At 40.4% G+C, this 18,405-nt stretch overlaps 1 protein-coding gene across 1 annotated transcript in view; it reads right to left on the minus strand.

Moving 5' to 3' along the window:
• Positions 1-18,405, minus strand: part of LOC110570256 (phospholipid-transporting ATPase IB) — a 599,207-nt gene that overhangs the window by 303,794 nt on the left and 277,008 nt on the right. Inside the window, exon 25 of the mRNA XM_021678237.1 lies at positions 8,830-9,002. Coding sequence (XP_021533912.1) covers positions 8,830-9,002 — 173 coding nt within the window. The remainder of the gene's footprint in view (positions 1-8,829; positions 9,003-18,405) is intronic.

Here is an 18,405-nt window from a genome sequence, read left to right on the forward strand (position 1 = left end):
ATACAAATGTAGGGATCCGAAGGGGTACGTGCACCCTGATGTTTATAACAGCAATGTCCACAATAGCCAAACTGTGGAAAGAGCCAAGATGTCCATCTACAGATGAAGGGATAAAGAAGATGTGGTATATATATACAATGGAATATTATGCAGCCATCAAAAGGAATGAGATCTTGCCATTTGCAACGATGTGGATGGAACTGGAGGGTGTTATGCTGAGCGAAATAAGTCAATCAGAGAAAGAAATGTATCATACGACCTCACTGATATGAGGAGTTCTTAATCTCAGGAAACAAACTGAGGGTTGCTGGAGTGGGGGGTGGGGTGGGAGGGATGGGGTGACTGGGTGATAGACACTGGGGAGGGTATATGCCATGGTGAGCACTGTGAATTGTGCAAGACTGTTAAATCACAGATCTGTACCTCTGAAACAAATAATGCAATATTAGTTAAGAAAAAAAAAAGAAGAAGAAGATAGTAGGAGGGGAAGAATGAAGGGGGGGAAATCGGAGGGGGAGACGAACCATGAGAGACAATGGACTCTGAAAAACAAACTGAGGGTTCTAGAAGGGAGGGGGGTGGGAGGATGGGTTAGCCTGGTGATGGGTATTAAATAGGGCACGTTCTGCATGGAGCACTGGGTGTTATGCACAAACAATGAATCATGGAACACTACATCAAAAACTAATGATGTAATGTATGGTGATTAACATAACAATAAAAAAGTTTTTTTAAAAAGTCAAAAAAAAAAAAAAACTGATGTACAGGTTTTTGGATGCAGGCTAAGTGAGTCATCAGCTTAAGAGAGTCCAGAAAATGAGTATAGGAGTGAGCAAGCTATGGAAATGATATACCGTCAGTGTATAAAAATGCTGTGCTGATTTCTTTTCAGATTCTACTCCTATATGTATCCTGTCACAAAGTAATCTCTTAACTGCTCCCCCTTCTTAGTGAGGATAATAAACCCCAGACTTTGCTGACTAAATGGAGGAGAACACATTTGTCCCTGCAGGGAGTGAGCTACTGACCACAGCTCTCTCACTCCAAATCAAGTAACTTCACTTTCTTAGGTAAAGGGTACAAACACTTCTGCCAATTTCTACATGGCTTGCTCTTGAATCCATCATTATTGTATGGAAATCATCAAATGTCTTTGCAAAGATTTAGCTATAAAAATCTTATTACAGTGATATTTATTTTTTAATTTATTATGTTATGTTAATCACCATACATTACATCATTAGTTTTTGATGTAGTGTTCCATGATTCATTGTTTGTGGATAACACCCAGTGCTCCATGCAATACATGCCCTTCCCAATACTCATCACCGGGCTAGCCCAGCCCCCCACCCCCTCCCCTCTAGAACCCTCAGTTTGTTTCTCAGAGTCCATAGTCTCTCATGGTTTATCTCCCCCTTCGATTCCCCCGCCTCATTTTTTACAGTGATATTTATAATAGTAAAAAAAAAACCTGTTAACCCAAATATCCAACAACTAGGAATAGATTAATCATTGTGTTTTTAAATAACAGAATACTAGCAAGCTTTTTAAAAACATTTTATATTGCTATTTGACATAGAAACTAAAAATTTATAACCTTTTTTTTCAAGATTTATTTATTTGAGAGGCGCCTGGGTGGCTCAGTTGTTAAGCGTCTGCCTTTGGCTCAGGTCATGATCCCAGGGTCCTGGGATCAAGCTCCGCATCGGGGTCCCTGCTCCGCGGGAAGCCTGCTTCTCCCTCTCCCACTCCCCCTGCTTATGTTCCCTCTCTCGCTGTGTCTCTCTCTGTCAAATAAATAAATGAAATCTTAAAAAAAAAAAGATTTATTTATTTGAGAGCGAGCAAGAGCGTGAGCTCGAGTGGAGGGGATGGCAGGGGGAGAGAGAGAATCTCAAGCAGATTCCCTGCTGAGCATGGAGCCTGATGTGGGGCTTGATCCCATGACCCTAGCCCTAAGATCATGATCTGAGCCGAAATCAAGAGTCAGATGCTTAACTGGCTTAAATACCCAGGCTCCCCTATAACCTCTTTAAAGGTTTATACCCTTTTTCATTTCACATATTGTGAATAAGCTAACCCATTTCCAATAAAAAGTATTTTAACTGAAAGAGATCTAGATTTAAATACCAATTGTTAAGTCACGAACTCTAGTTGGTGGGATTGTGAATTCTGTTTTCTTTCTTCTTGCTTATCTGAATTTTCTAATTTTTTCTACAAGACATATAAGTCACTCTTAAAGTTAGAAAAATAAACCCAAAAGGTTTTTAGAAACATTCATTGTGTCCATTCTGTTTTCTTCACTTGACTGTATTTCTATATTACAGTAGGTTCACACATGTTTATCTTTGAATCTGCCCTGAAAGACAGAAGTCAAAACACATCCAAGAAAATAAATGATGTCTTCTGAAACCCTTCATTTGCACATCCAGTGGAAATCCCTGCTGTGGTGTTTTCCTCCCATTCCATCTCCTGCCCAGAGACAAACAGCCATAAATCATGTCTGCTAATATGGCGGCACTGGAGACAATGAGCATCACCTGTGTTTGCAGGGAACTGTGGCAGGGCCCTCAACCAACTTCCTCACAAGGGGAACCCTGATGATTCTTTGATGACGCTTTTCCTGACAATACACGTTAACTTTTAAAATTTCTGAATGTTCTCAAGAGGTCAAAGACAGCCCCCTCCAGCCCCCGCCATCCCAAGTCTGTGCCTATAAAATTTATCTCCATTTTGACAAAACTAAAGAACTTCAAAGAAAAAGGAAAAATGAGAAAACATGAAAGATGGTAGTTCCAAGGACACAGGGAAGAGAGAACAGAGAACCCCTTCTTGAACATATAAAAAATGGTTTACACATTTTCTACATGAATTCTTAGAGAAAGGAGATCCTAGATGCTAAACAGGTTTAACCAAAATCTACAGTTTGAAAATAATTTAAAAGCAAAAACTTCATATAAAACTCAAGTACTAACAGTAATAAACATGTGACTATAAATTAGCTGCCGCGGCCTGGTACTGCTCCTATCTAAGATAAACTGATTACTAGGTGAGACAATGTAACTTTACTGAGGCCTTTGTTTCTTCATTTATAAAAACAAAGACAATATTTACCAAGGATCAACAAATTAAGAGAGTGCAATTTCTGACTCAATGTAATAATTTACTCATATGATTTAGTCTCTTATAGGCTCCTTAAATACAAAATCATGCTTATTATGCTACCAAAAGGCTCTGGCAGCTATGTGGTGCATGGTACCATCATCTGAGACAGTAAACTAATGGAGAAGACCAGAAGGAATGAGGAGGTGCTCAGATGAGGGCACTGTGACTAATTCAGTTTATACATTTTGAATTTAAGGTGTCAAAAGAATGTCAGCGCGAAAAAGTCTCAGATGTAGGTGGGGCTACAGATCTGTGGCTCATTTAATTGTCCTGGGAATCAGAGGGTTTTTTTGTTTCTTTCCACAAAGATTTCATTCAAATGAATGAAGCTTTCATTCAACCTTTCATTTTGTTCATTCAACAAACATTTCATTTACATGGATGAACTCTTTTACTCACTTGTTTTTTGTTTTTTAAGATTTTATTTATGGGATACCTGGGTGGCTCAGTTGGTTAAGCATCTGCCTTCAGCTCAGGTCATGTCAGGATTAAGTCCCGCATCAGCATCAGGCTCCCCACATCACATAAAACTAGCCATTTTAAAGTATATCAGCTCAGTGGCATCTAGTATATTCACAATGTTGTGCAACCACCATCTTTATCTACTTCCAAATCATTTCCATCATCCCAGAAAGAAACCCTGTACCCATTAAACAGTCACTCCCCATTCCTCCTCCCTTAGCCCCTGGAAACCACTAATCTGCCTTCTATCTGTATGGATTTACTTATTCTGATTATTTTATGAATGGAATAATTTAATATGTGATCTTTTGTGACAGCTTCTTTCACTATGTGTCTGAGCTGCTTCATCCATCCAATATTGTAGCATGTGTGTCTGTGCTTTTTCCTCTTTGTGTCCAAATAATATCCCACTGTATAGATATACCACACTTTGTTTATCCATTCATCCATTAATGGACACTTGGGTTGTTTCTGCCTTTTTGCTGTTATGAATAGTGCTGCTATGAACATGAACATGCAAGTATTTGTTTGATTACCTGTTTTTAATTCTGTGGGTTATACACCTAGCAGTGGGATTGCTGGGTCATATGACTATCCCATATTTAAATTTTTGAAGAAAACAAATTGTTTAAGTTCTCTAGATGATTCAGTGTAAACCTAGAGTTGAGCATCACTAATGCAGAAGGTGAATGAAGCCATGGAGATAAATGGAATGCACCAGGGAGAAGATATGGGTGGGAATATGATAAGGCCAAAGGCAAAACCTTGGAAATATATTTCAAAGGTTGTTGAAAAGATCCCATAAGGAAGATACCTATGTAGGAGGAAAAAGAAGTGTCACAGAAATAGATGAGAATCCAGTGGGGGGAGCCACTGACATCAGCTGCTGAGGAGGAATCAAGAAAGAAATTGAGAATCTGTCGCATGTGGTAAGATGGAGGTCAATGGAGTCTGGGGATGCGCTAGCTTCACTGAAGCCCTGCTTTCAAGGAGTTGAGGCCCACATGAGACGCAAAGTAGAAAAGAGGGGAGTACTGTAATACACACTCTTATTCACTATTCCATGACACCCAGAAACATACAGGACAGATATCAAGCCTACCACAAAAATGTTATTAGGTCAATCAGTTTATACCTCAACAAATAATGTGGCACTGTCCCTGGCAGCTCCAGCAGTAAGCCAAGTAGAGTACAGACCTGTACCTGTGGGCTGACCTTTTATGACCTTTCTAGGATTTTAACTACATGGAAAATATTTGGGTATAATAATATATAATTAGCTAAATTGTTTGAGTCTAACGTCAGCAAAATATTTAACAAATTCTTACATTATTTCCCCCATTTTCTGCCTAAAACATTGTTTTAGCTTGAAAGTATTTATCAGTTTTTATAAAACATTCACCAGTCTCTGAATCAATATTGATGGCCAACAGAGCTTCATGATTTCACTTAAGTCATTTTCCAAAAGAAATTATTTTCTTCTATTATTAGAGAAAAGAGTAAACTTTACAATGATTGCATTTTAAAGATGAAAAGTGAGAATTAAGGTCAACCTTATGTTTGAAGTCACATTAAATTTAACTTAGGTTTAAATTCTCAATGAGTAGTAAGCAACATCTGAAGTACATGAGTGCTTTTATTAAAAAAAGAAAAAAGGTATGTGTTGATTTTTTTTTTAAATCTTGAATGTGAGACCAGCCAAGAAATGTCTCCTGGAGCGGTAAAGTAGTACACTATCCTAGATTCCTTTTTTCAATTAGTGCTTCTATTCTGTAGACAGTAACAGTATTTAATTTGAAATTTCCTCTTTCTGGGCCAATTCCAGTTTGAACTCCTTCCTGGGAAGCCTTTGAGTGTACAGCTTTATGTGACACACAAAGCCCTCTGAAAGCAGCCAAAGAAAGAAGGGGAAAAAGATGTTTTTCTTTAGTATCAAGCACCTGGCAAGTAAAGAACATGTTCCTGTAAAGCCTTGAAGGCATTCCTGCTCTCCCCGGAGAATCCAAACGGACTCGTTTGGATTTCCCTTTGAAAAACCCATGAAGTGAGAGCACGTTTGCTTTGATTTACAGTTTACCAGACTTTTCCATGTTGTTTCTTGTTGCTTGTTTCTGTTCACCAACAAGTCAGGTTGATGGCCTCAACTCACAGTTGGCAGGGAAAGGGACTCCTTTACCATGACTTCTGGCCCTGGCCCTGGCCCACAACCTCGAATGCTGAGGACATCACAGAAATCAGGGACCTACTCAGCAGCGTTATAACACAGACACAAAGAGGAAATTACGAGAAAAGAGCATTTCACCATAACTCCTCCCCTTATTGCCATTTGCATGTCTCTGAGCTAAACTACCCAAATGGAACCCAGGAAAGAAAGCATAAATACTTTCAAGCTAAAAAAAGGGAACCACTGGATAGGGCACCAAAGCACAGGATGAAAGAATAAACAGATACATTGGACTTCATCAAAATTAAAATCTTTTGTGCTGTCAACAGTACTTTCAAGAAGATGAAAAGACAGCCAATAGAATGGGAGAAAATATTTGTAAACCATATTTCTGATAAGATACTTGTATCCAGCATACATAAAGAACACTTACAATTCAATAATAAAAAGACAAACAATCCCATTTAAAAATGGACTTGAACAGACATTTCTCCAAAGAATATATACAAATGGGGGCACCTGGGTGGCTCAGTCAGTTAAGTGTCTGCCTTCAGCTCAGGTCATGATCTCAGGGTTCTGGGATGGAGCCCTAAGTCGGGCTCCTTGCTCAGTGGGGAGTCTGCTTCTCCCTCTCCCTCTGTGCGCTCTCGCACTCTCTCTCTCTCGCGCGCGCGCTCTTTCTCAAGTAAATAAATTCTTTTTTAAAAAACGAATATATATAAAAGGCCAATAAGCACATGAAAGGATGCTCAACATCATTAACCATCAGGGAAATGCAATCAAAACTATGAGATACCACTTTACAACCACTAGGCTAAACAATGAAAAAGATAATAATCAATGGATGGATGCGGGCAAGCTAGAACACTCACAAACTGCTGGTGGGAATATAAAAGGGTGTAGCCACTTTGGAAACCAGTCTGACAGTTCTTCAAGACATTAAACATAGACTTACCAGCTGACCCAGCATTTCTACTCCTCGGTATACACCCAAAAGAAATGAAAACAGTTGTCCCTACAAAAATTTGTACATGAATCCTCACAGCAGCATTACTCATAATGGTCGAAAAGTATAAACAATCCAAATGCTAACCAAGATGGATGACTAGCAATGGTATATCCATACCGTTGGAATATTATTCAGCTGGGAAAAGGAATGAGGTACTGATATATTCCACAACATGGATGAACCTTGAAAACATTATGCTGAGTGAAAGAAATCAGAAAAAGACCGCATCTTATATAACTGCATTCATATGAAATGTCCCTAATAGGTAAATCTGTACAGATAAGAAAGCAGATTTGTGGCTGTTTAGTACTGAGGGAGGTTAGGGGAGGGTAAAGGAAGATGAGGATTGATTAATAATAGATAATAGGGTTTCTTTTGGGGGTGATTAAGATATTCTAAAATTGGTTGTGGTGATGGTTACAAAACTCTCTGAATATACTAAAAGCCATTGAACTATACACTCCAAATGGGTGAATTATATGATATGTGAATTATATCTCAATAAAGTTGTTTAAAAAAAAAGAAAGGATGGGAGGTCATCATAAAACCAGGAAGCATGGCCTTTCATTTCCAAATGCTCTGGTCATTCCTCACTGTGTCAGGTCCCTTTCAGCTGCACCAAGTTTCCTGACTTAGAGGTAACACCAAGTTCTCATTCATTGTCTCAGACACATTTGAATTTTTCCTCCCCCACCACCCTGAGGTCCTTGAACATCCTACACCCACAGCACAACAGCTACATTCTCTACTCCCATGGAGCCTCCACCAGCCGCCACCCCAGTTCTCCTTGGCCTTGATGACCTGTTCCAAATTACGGAAAAGGATCAAGAGAGCAGGATAAAATGAGAGAGAACTACCATCATGTGAAGACAGTTCAGGGTTCTGAGTAGGGAGGTGTATTCATGGGGGAATGGCAACAAACTCTTTGGTCTCAGATAAGAACCACTGGGAGTGGGGAGCAAGGTTGGGGAGACAAGGGAGAGATTTTCCTAACAGCTCTCTCCCAGACTTACTGGCCATCCCAAACATGAGAGGTCTGGGTAGAGAGGACTGGCAGATGATCTCACTAGGGACTTTTAGTAAGGCAGAAACAGCAAGACCATCTTGTCAATGTGACGACCATGATCGAATCCCCAACTGGGATTCTTAAAGGATTAATGCAGTGAGGAATTTAAAAGCATCCTGATAACTGACTTCTGACAAAATACCCAAGAAAACAATGTACAAAAACTGTGTAACCATAAAATATAAGAGCAAGCATAAATGAGATTATTAATCCAATGATATGGATTATGCCTTTAACCATGTACCAGGTACTGCCTACGCAGTGTTTTCAGAAAAGGGAAGCTCTCCTCTCACCTTTCAAGTTGTTTGCTGCACAATCATGGTGGTGCTGCTCATCTTTCTAGTAGCTTATTTTCTTTATCATTCTGACTCTCAAATCTCTATCAGAACTGGACCTCTCATGGCCAGTAGTCAGTGGAATGTAGCAACGCCCACCCTCAAAAACCTTGCCAGCTTTCATGAAAAAAACAACAGAGTCCTTCACCTGAAACTAATATAACATTGTATGTTAAGTAGCTGGAGTTAAAAACAAACAAAAAAAAACAAACAAAGTTATCTGGTTAGATCCTAACACAAAAATTGGTATAGCATGGACCCAACCAAAGCTCCTTACTGACTGAATAGAAATATCCACTATATATCCCACAGGTCTTAGAAGTTGAGCTCAAATATCCAGAACCAAGGACCCACGTACACAGGGCTCTTCTAACTTATTCTAGTTAATCTCCCAGGAAAGAGGCTCTGGTTCTTCTTTTATCTTCTCAGAAGACAATAAACAAACCTGTAAAAACCACTAACTGTTTTCCCCCAAATCTGTGAACGGACAGTTAAACTAGTATTTTTGTTTTGCTTGTTTTTTAAATGAAACTTTACCCCTATAATTTCTATGCACTGTCTTTTTTAATAAAAGCACAGGAGATAGCCATGTTGGAATGTGAACCACGCACAGCCTGCACATGCCTACCTGCAGCATATGACCGCTTTACAGGAGAGCGCCAAATCCAGGAAGCTTCTCCTGACTTCAAAGGAGAGCGCATACTTCAGGGTGTGGCCATCGATGATGAGGGCCACGTCATTCTCCTTGCCCAACAGATTCCCAAGGTCAGTGCAGTGCTGTGTAATGGCTGCCCTTGTTGCCTGAAACAAGATGGGGGGGGGGGTTATGTATTTATGTGTTCAATATATCAAAAACAGAACTTAAGAAAAAAATCAAAAGTTCCTTAAAGTGAGGACATGACCATTCTAATGTAAAACATACAGAGTTTAATTTGATGTGAGTATATATACATGTACATTAAAATTCCATTGACCTGCCTGCTAGGTCTGTTTTATGGGTGAAAACATCCCCTTTAATGGTATTTACATTTGATATTTACAGTAACCTACTCTGGTTGCAGTCTAGGCTGAACCAGAGCATCCAAATTCTTCTCCATTGGAACTTTAATTGTTAAGGTTCTTCTGACTGTTTTTCTCCCTCCTCCTTTATACTACATATATATTATTCTTGGTGCCTCTAGAACAGGAAACTCCATATAAACGAAAGCGTGATGTTGTATTTTTGGGTTTTCTTTTCAAAAGATAAAGTTGCTAAAACTTAAATGGCAAACATTTCTCAGTTTGCACAGATAATCTTTAAAGCCTCCAAAAGGTATTAGGGGATATACACAAAAGATTAATTTCTATCCTCTGCTGAAATCTTCAAATTAAAATTTCTCCCCATGGGTCATTAGAAGAAGACACAAACTGGTCATTTTTTCATGTTACAGAAAATATCTAATCAAATTAAACATTTTAAAACAGTACTTTTTAAGACATCACTACCAGCCGAAATAAGTGCCTTGGTGTGATGTCTTAATCAGATGCAATTAAAGCACAGCATCTTTCTTTAGATTTAAAAAAAAAAAGCATGTCTGACTTCCCAGTTGAATTTATGACTATGACTAGGATATTTGGTTCAAATATAAGAATGAAATTTTTAGCTCATAATAAAAAATATGGTTTAAGTTAATGAGGGGAGCACAAAAGTCTGCTGAAATTATCTGTCTGGACAACTGTCCTTTGGCTATTAAACTACATTTACATATAATTTATCCACCTGATAACATAAATTACCATCTTAAAGAAGTATGTCGAATGGACAGGAATCTTTCTACCTCTAGTTAAACTGAGGATCCGCTACCATCACAAAGGGCGGCGCAAGTTCTATTGTCTTACTGCTCCCTTTTCATTCTTGACAAGAGACTTGAGACGACACTTATCAGAAAGATGTATTTGAGGCATAACTGTGGTCTAGAGCCCCGTTCTGTGCTCAGATGGCTCAGGGTCTGGTCCCAACTCTCTACTTATTACCTCTGTGACCCTGGGCAAGTTACTTAGCCTCTTTAAACAGCAATTCTTTAGTGTAAAACAGCTAAGAATAGGTAACCTCATAGCACTTTTGTTACAAACAAATGAGCTAATTGGTGCCACCTGCTTAGCGCTGGGCTTGGCACATAATAAGCACTCAATGAAGCCCATTCTTCCTCTGGTTACTGTTTATGCACTAAGAATTTCCTACATCCAGGAAAATACACAGTGGTACTGCTTCAGGCGGTGAATAAATGCCATCACTGACAATGCCTTCTTTGTCAAGGTAATAACAGAAGCATAATTGATAGAAGAGTGTCCTAAGAATAACAGTTGACTTTTAGTAAAAATAAAGGAAACTTCATACCTTTTCACTCTTCATTAGTTGCATAATTCTGAATCTCAAACAAAACATCTATGTTTACCCTATCTGTGCAAACAGCCTGCCCTTTAGAATCTGGGTAGAAAAACTCCCACCCACTCAGGGAAATCCCGGTGTGGCAGCCTGGGTGCACTCACCGGGGAGCTCAGACAAGTCTGGGCAATTCCGAGGAGTGTGCTTGCCAGGGGTCGATGCGTGGTGGACAGAAAAACCTCCTGGGAAATATTTTACTCAAAGGGATGAGGCAAGCTCTGCAGATCTGGTCCGTGGCCAACATGCCAATACTGTCATGGAGGCACAGTCTAGCCCAGTGCCCTTTACTTCCATTGCCACCCCCTCCCCGTGGACTTATGGAGGAAAAGGTTGAAGAATACAAATCCCTGAGATAAGGAGACCCCTGTCTGCGGTGTTTTTGTAAGGGAGGACGTACAAATGAAGATACGCAGCGGTAGTAGTATTATAAAGGGTACTTTCTCCACGTGGGAGGATTTCTGGCCCACTCAGGAAGACAGACTGGATCCTTCTTCCTCAGCCCGAGTGCTGGCAGCTGACCACCTATCGGTGCGTGAGGCTCTGGGCCATGAGCAGGGAGGGTGCCCAGCAGTGGGACGGTGAATGGCAGAAAGGTGGTTACTGAGACATGTACAATCTTCCCCTTCCCCCCACAATCAGTCAATCCATTAACTGTGTAGGTAAGGACCTGAAAGGGAGCCGGAGTTTCAACAGCGACAGGCAGGGACACACGTCACCCACGTGACCCCTCTTCCTGAGGGCCTCCTAGGCCACAGCCTGCAGTGGCCTGGGGAACACGGATGATACTAAGTTGAAATGTTTTCAGGTTGAACCACGCAAAGTGCTATGGACGGAATGTTTGTATCCCCTGAAAATTCAGACATTGAAACCCTAATCCCCAGTGTGATGGTATTTGAAGGTGGGGGCCTTTGGGAGGTCATTAGGTCACAGGGGGGAAGCACTCACAATGAGATTAGTGCCCTTAACAAGAAGCTACAAGAGAGTTTCTTCCTTCTCTCCCTTTCTCTCTCCCCACCCCACCCCACTCTGCCCCTTCAGCCACAGGAGGACACAGCATGAAGGCAGCCAGTCCATAAACCAGGAAGAGGGCCATTGTCAGACAGTGGATCTGCGGGCACCTTGATCTTAGACTTCCCAGCCTTCAGAACCACGAGGAATGGATTTGTGTTGTGGAAGCCAGCCAGTCTATGGTATTTTTGGTATAGCAGACTGAGCAAAGACAACTCCTTGAGCCCACTGGTGATGCAGCACTACTACTCTTGGCTTAATGGATACAGAGATGAAAAGGCACGGCTTGTGACCAAGACAACGCGAGGGCACACAGACTGAGCACGCAACAACTGCTCTCATGCTTATTGTCTAATAAAATGTAGTAACTGCACGACAGATACATGCGTAGTACCGAACATGGAAGAGAAGGCTGCTGGTACACGGATGGGATGGGAGGGCAGCACCCGGCGTCCTGGAGCAGGGGATGCCCATGGGAGTGAATGACACCCCCGAGGCTGTGCTGAACTGCAGACTGTTAGAAACATGGCAGCTATGCTCTCCGGTTGTAGAGAGAGCACCAAACATTACTGTTACTATGTGGGCCATTCTGCCTTCCTGGTACATTTTGCATTACATTTTCCTTTCCTTTTTTTTTTTTTTTTTCAAGTTTTTATTTAAATTCCAGTTAGTTAACATACAGTGTAATATTAACTTCAGGCGTAGAACTGAGTGATTCATCACTTCCATACAACAGCCGGTGCTCATCACATGCCCTCCTTAATCCCCATCACCCATTTCCCCCACCCCCCCACCTCCCCTCCAGCAGCCCTCAGTTCGTTCTCTATAATTATGAGTCTATTTTCTGGTTGATCCTTCTTTTCTTTGTATCTTACTCCTTTTGCTTGCGATATTCTCTACTTCTCACCTCCGTTCCTACCTGAACCATCCTGTTCTCTCACTTCATCTGTGCAGAATCACACATTTGCCTGTGAGACTGAACACCTTCCTTACCACTAAAACCTCTCCAGATGCATCCTCCTAACTCCACCCTTGACTTGTCTCCAGCCTCTACTTTGGTTTTAATTCCTCAGCTTCCAGTGCCCACTCAGCAATAATCTTTGATCAAACCCAGACTAGCTGGGTTCACTGCACATGTGTGGCAGAATATAGGTCCCTTCTGTGCAGTTCTCAAGCAAGCCAATCGAAGGTATTACTATCACAAACAGTTCCTTATTCTCAAATGGACTATGATTCAAAAGTCTATTTGTAAGTTAGTTATTGGGCACTTAGAATCTATTTTCCCAATGGAACGATGTTACAAATTGTGGTTGGATCCCAGGGCCTGTTAATGCCTATTTAGCCTAGTTGCTAAAATTTATACTGCAGTCTCTTATTTTAATAAAAAACCAATTACTGAAAGTTACAATGGACTTAGCTATTATGAGGGGCATAGGGAGTTGGTACCAGGAGTTTCATTCCCAGAAAGATACAGAACATTCCAAACTCCTTCATTAGAATTTGCCTATTAGGCATTAATATAAAAAAAAATCTATTTCCAGGTTTTCATATGTGTTCTACAATTTTATTTTCCTTCACAATTAAAAACACGCACGATTTACAGCCAAAGTGAGCAAGTGCAACTATAGATTGTTCGCGTAGGCACGCCAATCACTCTCCTCTCCCTTGCTTGTGCTGTACTGGGAACCCTGCATTTCTTACCAGCAAACTCAGCACTTGCCTTTGCATTCCCAGCTTTTTAAACAAAATCATGTAAATGCCATAGACAGTGCCACCCTTGAGCTCGGAAAATGGCTGTCTGTCGGCTCATGGATCAGAGGTTCGCCTGAAGTACAGTTGAAGTTCAACCTGCTCAACTTAGGCGCAGATGGGATCCGCAAGATGGTTCTACTGTAAGTTACTCTGGATTTAATAAACTGGGAAAGATGAAGATTTCTAGAATCTGGATGCCTGTCTACCAATTTGCAGGTAGCTGGAATCTTTCCTCAAAATGAAACCATTCCAGCAACACTGAAATCTGTCAAGGCAGGTGACCCTCTCCCTCCACAAGCTTGGCAGCGTCATAAGGAATTTCTTAGACACTGAACTAGCAGCAGCTGCCTCAGACCCCACTTTGATGTTCTGCAAATTCCAACGGGCTCAGAGCTGATGATGCTGAAAGCCGGATGGTTCAAGTTTCATGAGTGGCAATTCAGCCAAATCTTACTTCTCCTTCAGGAGCAAACTCCCTTCTCCTGAATTAACCTTGAGCTAATGAGTATCTAACCATAATGCCCATCCTCTAGACCATGGGTGCAAAATGGTTTTTCTGTTCTTCCATTCCAGCCGGCCATCTATTTTTCTTGTCCCTTACCAACCATCAGATGCGCCTTCTCTCACCACTGTGTTCCACCATCCTGTCATTCCCACTGCCCAGCCTCCCAGACCAGCCACGGCGGCATTCTCCTTACTCCGGCCACTTGATTTTTGTACTATCGTTTTCCTTTCCAATACAAGCACACCTGTTTCCTGACAGCATTAACACTCTCAATACTTTTGCACTTATAAACTCTAATGGACACAAAAGTTTGTAAAGCTAAAGACAAAGCACAAATCTGGCAAACCCATTATAGGCAAATAAAGGTGAAGGCTGAAAACAAGGTAATTCCTCATGGCCCCTACTGGCAGCTGTAGGGGCTGCTCTAGACGTTGCTTTGTTCTAATCTATGAATATCTCTAAACTTAAGTTCATTAGAAAGAGGAATCTGTTAAATGTGTAATGTTTCAAGGATTTCCTGTGATACTAATAATTTCAAGCGAGATTGGATGCTATCTCACAGGCACGGAGCAAACATTCTTAAGAGATAATCTGGCCTCTTGCCACCAAGCAGCCATGTACTTGTTTGGTACCTTCAGGTCACCTTTTACTGCCACCCCCACCAGGCACTCTCTACACTGGCTGTCTCCACCTCCCACAAAGTGTTTCTATTTCTGATAAAAAAAATTGTTTATCTTCTCAGATTGCCAAGTTACTGAATTCTCAGTAACATAAAAGACTCTACAGAGTTATGTTTTTGTTAATTGTCTGAGTTATAGTTAGTTATAGTTATATATAGTTATATATATATAGTTATATAGTTATATATACAATAAAGTTGAGCCATTTTAAGTGTACAATTCAATGAGTTTTGGCAAAGTTATAGTTATATATATATAGTTATATAGTTATATATACAATAAAGTTGAGCCATTTTAAGTGTACAATTCAATGAGTTCTGGCAAAGTTATAGTTATATAGTTATAGTTATATAGTTATATATACAATAAAGTTGAGCCGTTTTAAGTGTACAATTCAATAAGTTTTGGCAAAGATATGCAGTCACATAACCTCCTGCATAACCAAAACACAGAACATTTCCATTGCCTGAAAACATTCCTTCCTGCCATCCGGCATGCAATCCTATCCCGCTCCCCCCCCCCCCCCCCCCCCCCCCCCAGACCTGGCCCCTGGCAATCATCGATCCACTCTGTCACTATAGTTTTGCCTTTTCTAGAATGCCATATAAATAGAATCAGACTTTACAGTCTTTTCTGTCTGGCCTATTCCCTTAGCCTAAGGCTTTGAGATCTCTCAGGTGTTTCTGTGCTTATTAATTCCTTTCTGTTCCTGACTGGTAGTCCACTGTATGAATATACCACAATTTGCTTAATTCACTCATTCATTATCACATTTCTGGGTTATTTCCAGTTTTAGGATATTATGAATAATTCTATAAATATTTATATACTGGTCTTTGCGTGGACATATGTTCCTATTTTTCCTGGGTAGACACCTAAGATTGGAATTACTCGGTCATGCCCCCAACAGACACGCAGAGCAAGGTACGTCTAACTTTACAGAGACGGTGAGGCTGTTTCCAACAGAAAGACATGGTTGTGGCATTTCGCTTTCTTACCAGTGCTGTGTGCACGCTTTGGCTGCTCCTCATCCTTGTCAACACTGGCAAACTGTCAGTCTTTTCAATTCCAGCCATCCCCACGGGTATGCGGTGTTAGATTTGGTAGTTTGCATTTGCATTTCCCAAGTAACTAATGGTGTTGAGTATTTTCTAATGCTTACAAATTAAATGAATTTGTTTGCTGGGATTTTAAGACATACAAGTAAGCAAAGTAAAATAATGCAGGTAGTATACGGGGGGGGGGGGCATTCTTGTGCAGGGTGATAACCACTGCGTACACAGGCGAGCCCCAAGAACCTCTCCTCAGGGGAGCTGTGATATCCTATTTTTCAACTTCTTTTTAACATCTCATATCTCTAAAAGATCTACGTTTTCCTGAAAAGGCATCCCAGCAGTGTGAGAAGAGCGATTCAGGAGGTGGGGGATATGGAAGAAAACTGGCAGCAGCTGTTAATGAGCAAGTATCATTTATTGGAAAAAAAGAAAAGAGAGAGAGAGAGAGACTATTTATTCACATAGCCTTCAGAGCCTAGAAAAAGTCTGAAAACATGCAATCACTGTTATCTATTGAAAGACAATCTAAAAGTTGTGACTGAGCTCAAGTCATTAAGGTCAAAAAATTCCCTAAAAATATGTACTTTCCTTTTCATGAAGGATATTAAATAGCAAAGCTACTAGGCTTACTTTATTTTCTTTCCTAAAAAAATAGATTTTTATTGTAGCACTAGGAATCCTCTTACATGCTAAACAAATATATTCTTGAATAGCTGTATACAAGATCTCAAAAATAATTTATATGCTTTAAGAAGCATTGCTATTCCAATCTTGACTGTGAATCTTTTTTTTTCTTTTGCAATTTTTTAAAAATGTGGAATTCTTCTTAAAGTGGATAACCCTTTTTCTATAAGAAAATGATTTTGCAGTGTGACCCTCCTGCAAGAAGAAAGCAAAATCAACATTTGTAAGTGATAAGTGGGCTGCTGTATAAAATGACCCTCTGTAATTCCACGGAACAGTTGCTGGTCACACATTTGTCCAGACTGGATCTCTGGGAGTCACCGTATACTTCAGAGGCACAAGGAATCACAGCCACAGTTGATACCACACTAACTAGGAATAATGTGACTATGAACATAACCACTTTAGCTTAATTAATTTTCTGACCTTTTAGGATTTAAATTTTTAACTTTGGACGTATCAATGAGATAGCCACTGCACTATTTTTAAAATCTGCTTGGTTCCTGGAGTTATTACCAAGTGCCCAGACCAAACACAATGGTGACCAAGTTTATAAATTTAAAAAGAAACAACTGCAGAAAATAATCTCTAGACAATTAAAATTTGCAGAGTGTTTTTAACAAACTACGTGATTAGGTATGTCAGATAAACTTTAGCAAAGGAATGTAGAGTGCTACTGATCTCACACAGAAAGATAAACTACCAGCTGCAAACCAAAGATCTACATTTGGCTCACAGTGACAAATGCTGGTATCTGTTATGTCAGCATAGAAAGCATAGCATAAGTAATGCAAAGTCATTTCAATTCCTGAACTACTTATTTGCTTAATGATAAAACCAGTTTCTTAAAAAACATGCTCACTTTTTGAACAACCCCTTACAGATGCCATGTAAAAAAAAATGAACATAATAATCTTAATTAGTTAATCTCCTGCCCTTAAGGACTTAAAGTTTTAACTTTAATATTTCAATAATACAGCCACTGCACTTACTCCTAAAGTCTTCTTGACTCTTAGAGGAATTAAAACGTGCCCAGACTGTGTTTAACTTCTGCAAACAACAAATGAAAACAGTAAAAAAAAAAAAAAAAAAAAAAAAAAGTTCTAGGGGCACATGGGTGGCTCAGGCAGTCAAGCATCTGCTTTTGGCCTAGGTCATGATCCAGGGTCCTGGGATCAAGCCCCGCATAGGGCTCCCTGCTCAGTGGAAAGCCTACTTCTCCCTCTCCCACTCCCCCCTGCTTGTGTTCCCTCTCTCGCTGTGTCTCTCTCTGTCAAATAAATAAATAAAACCTTAAAAAAAAAAAAAGTTCTAAAAGAGACAGTGAAGGCAGATCATTAAAAAAAAAAAAAAATCCCAAATCCATGTGTGGCAGCTGCAGGCTGTGTGAGGGAATAACAGGGCATAGGGAAGGTTGCAGCCACGTGAAGAAAATGCGATCTTGGGCTCCCCACTAGTACCTACTGAAGCAAAAAGACTGCACACGAAGGGCTGAGACTGGCCACCACCCACAGCTCCCAGGCTGCAGCTGAGCCACCATAGGCAGGTTCTGGAAAGCACCTGCCAGTGGGACCTCCTCAATTTTCCTTGAATCAGTAGGAGTTGGGGGTACAGAGAGAGTTATGTGAGAGGAAAAGAACACCTGTATACAAATCCTCTGCTATGTTAGGAAAAAACTTCATGTTTATGTGGAACACCGTTAGCACATTTAAAACTGGGAATACTTTCTAAATGACAGTCTCTAGTCGGTAAAGCCAGCGGCATACGTTATTATATAGATACAGATTTTAAAAATAAAACCAAATAAATAAGCAAAAAGTGTAGAAAAAGTTCCATTTCCACCGGAGACCACCACACTGATGGATGTGCAAGGAGGAACTCTCAGCACATACAACCAGCCAGAAGGCTCCCCCAAATGTGCAGAATCCATAACCAACTAGGGTAGGTGAGGGCAGGCTCAGGGGTCAGGCTAGAATGCACCTCACCGTTCTCTTCTCTACACAGACTGGCAAGGATTCAAGGTTACGGAGATAGAGGTTCACATCAAAATATAGAGCCAAAAAGAAAAAAAAAAATCCTTTACTTAACCTTTAGC

Source organism: Neomonachus schauinslandi, chromosome 3 (assembly GCF_002201575.2).
Source record: "Neomonachus schauinslandi chromosome 3, ASM220157v2, whole genome shotgun sequence".
Lineage (NCBI taxonomy): Eukaryota > Metazoa > Chordata > Mammalia > Carnivora > Phocidae > Neomonachus > Neomonachus schauinslandi.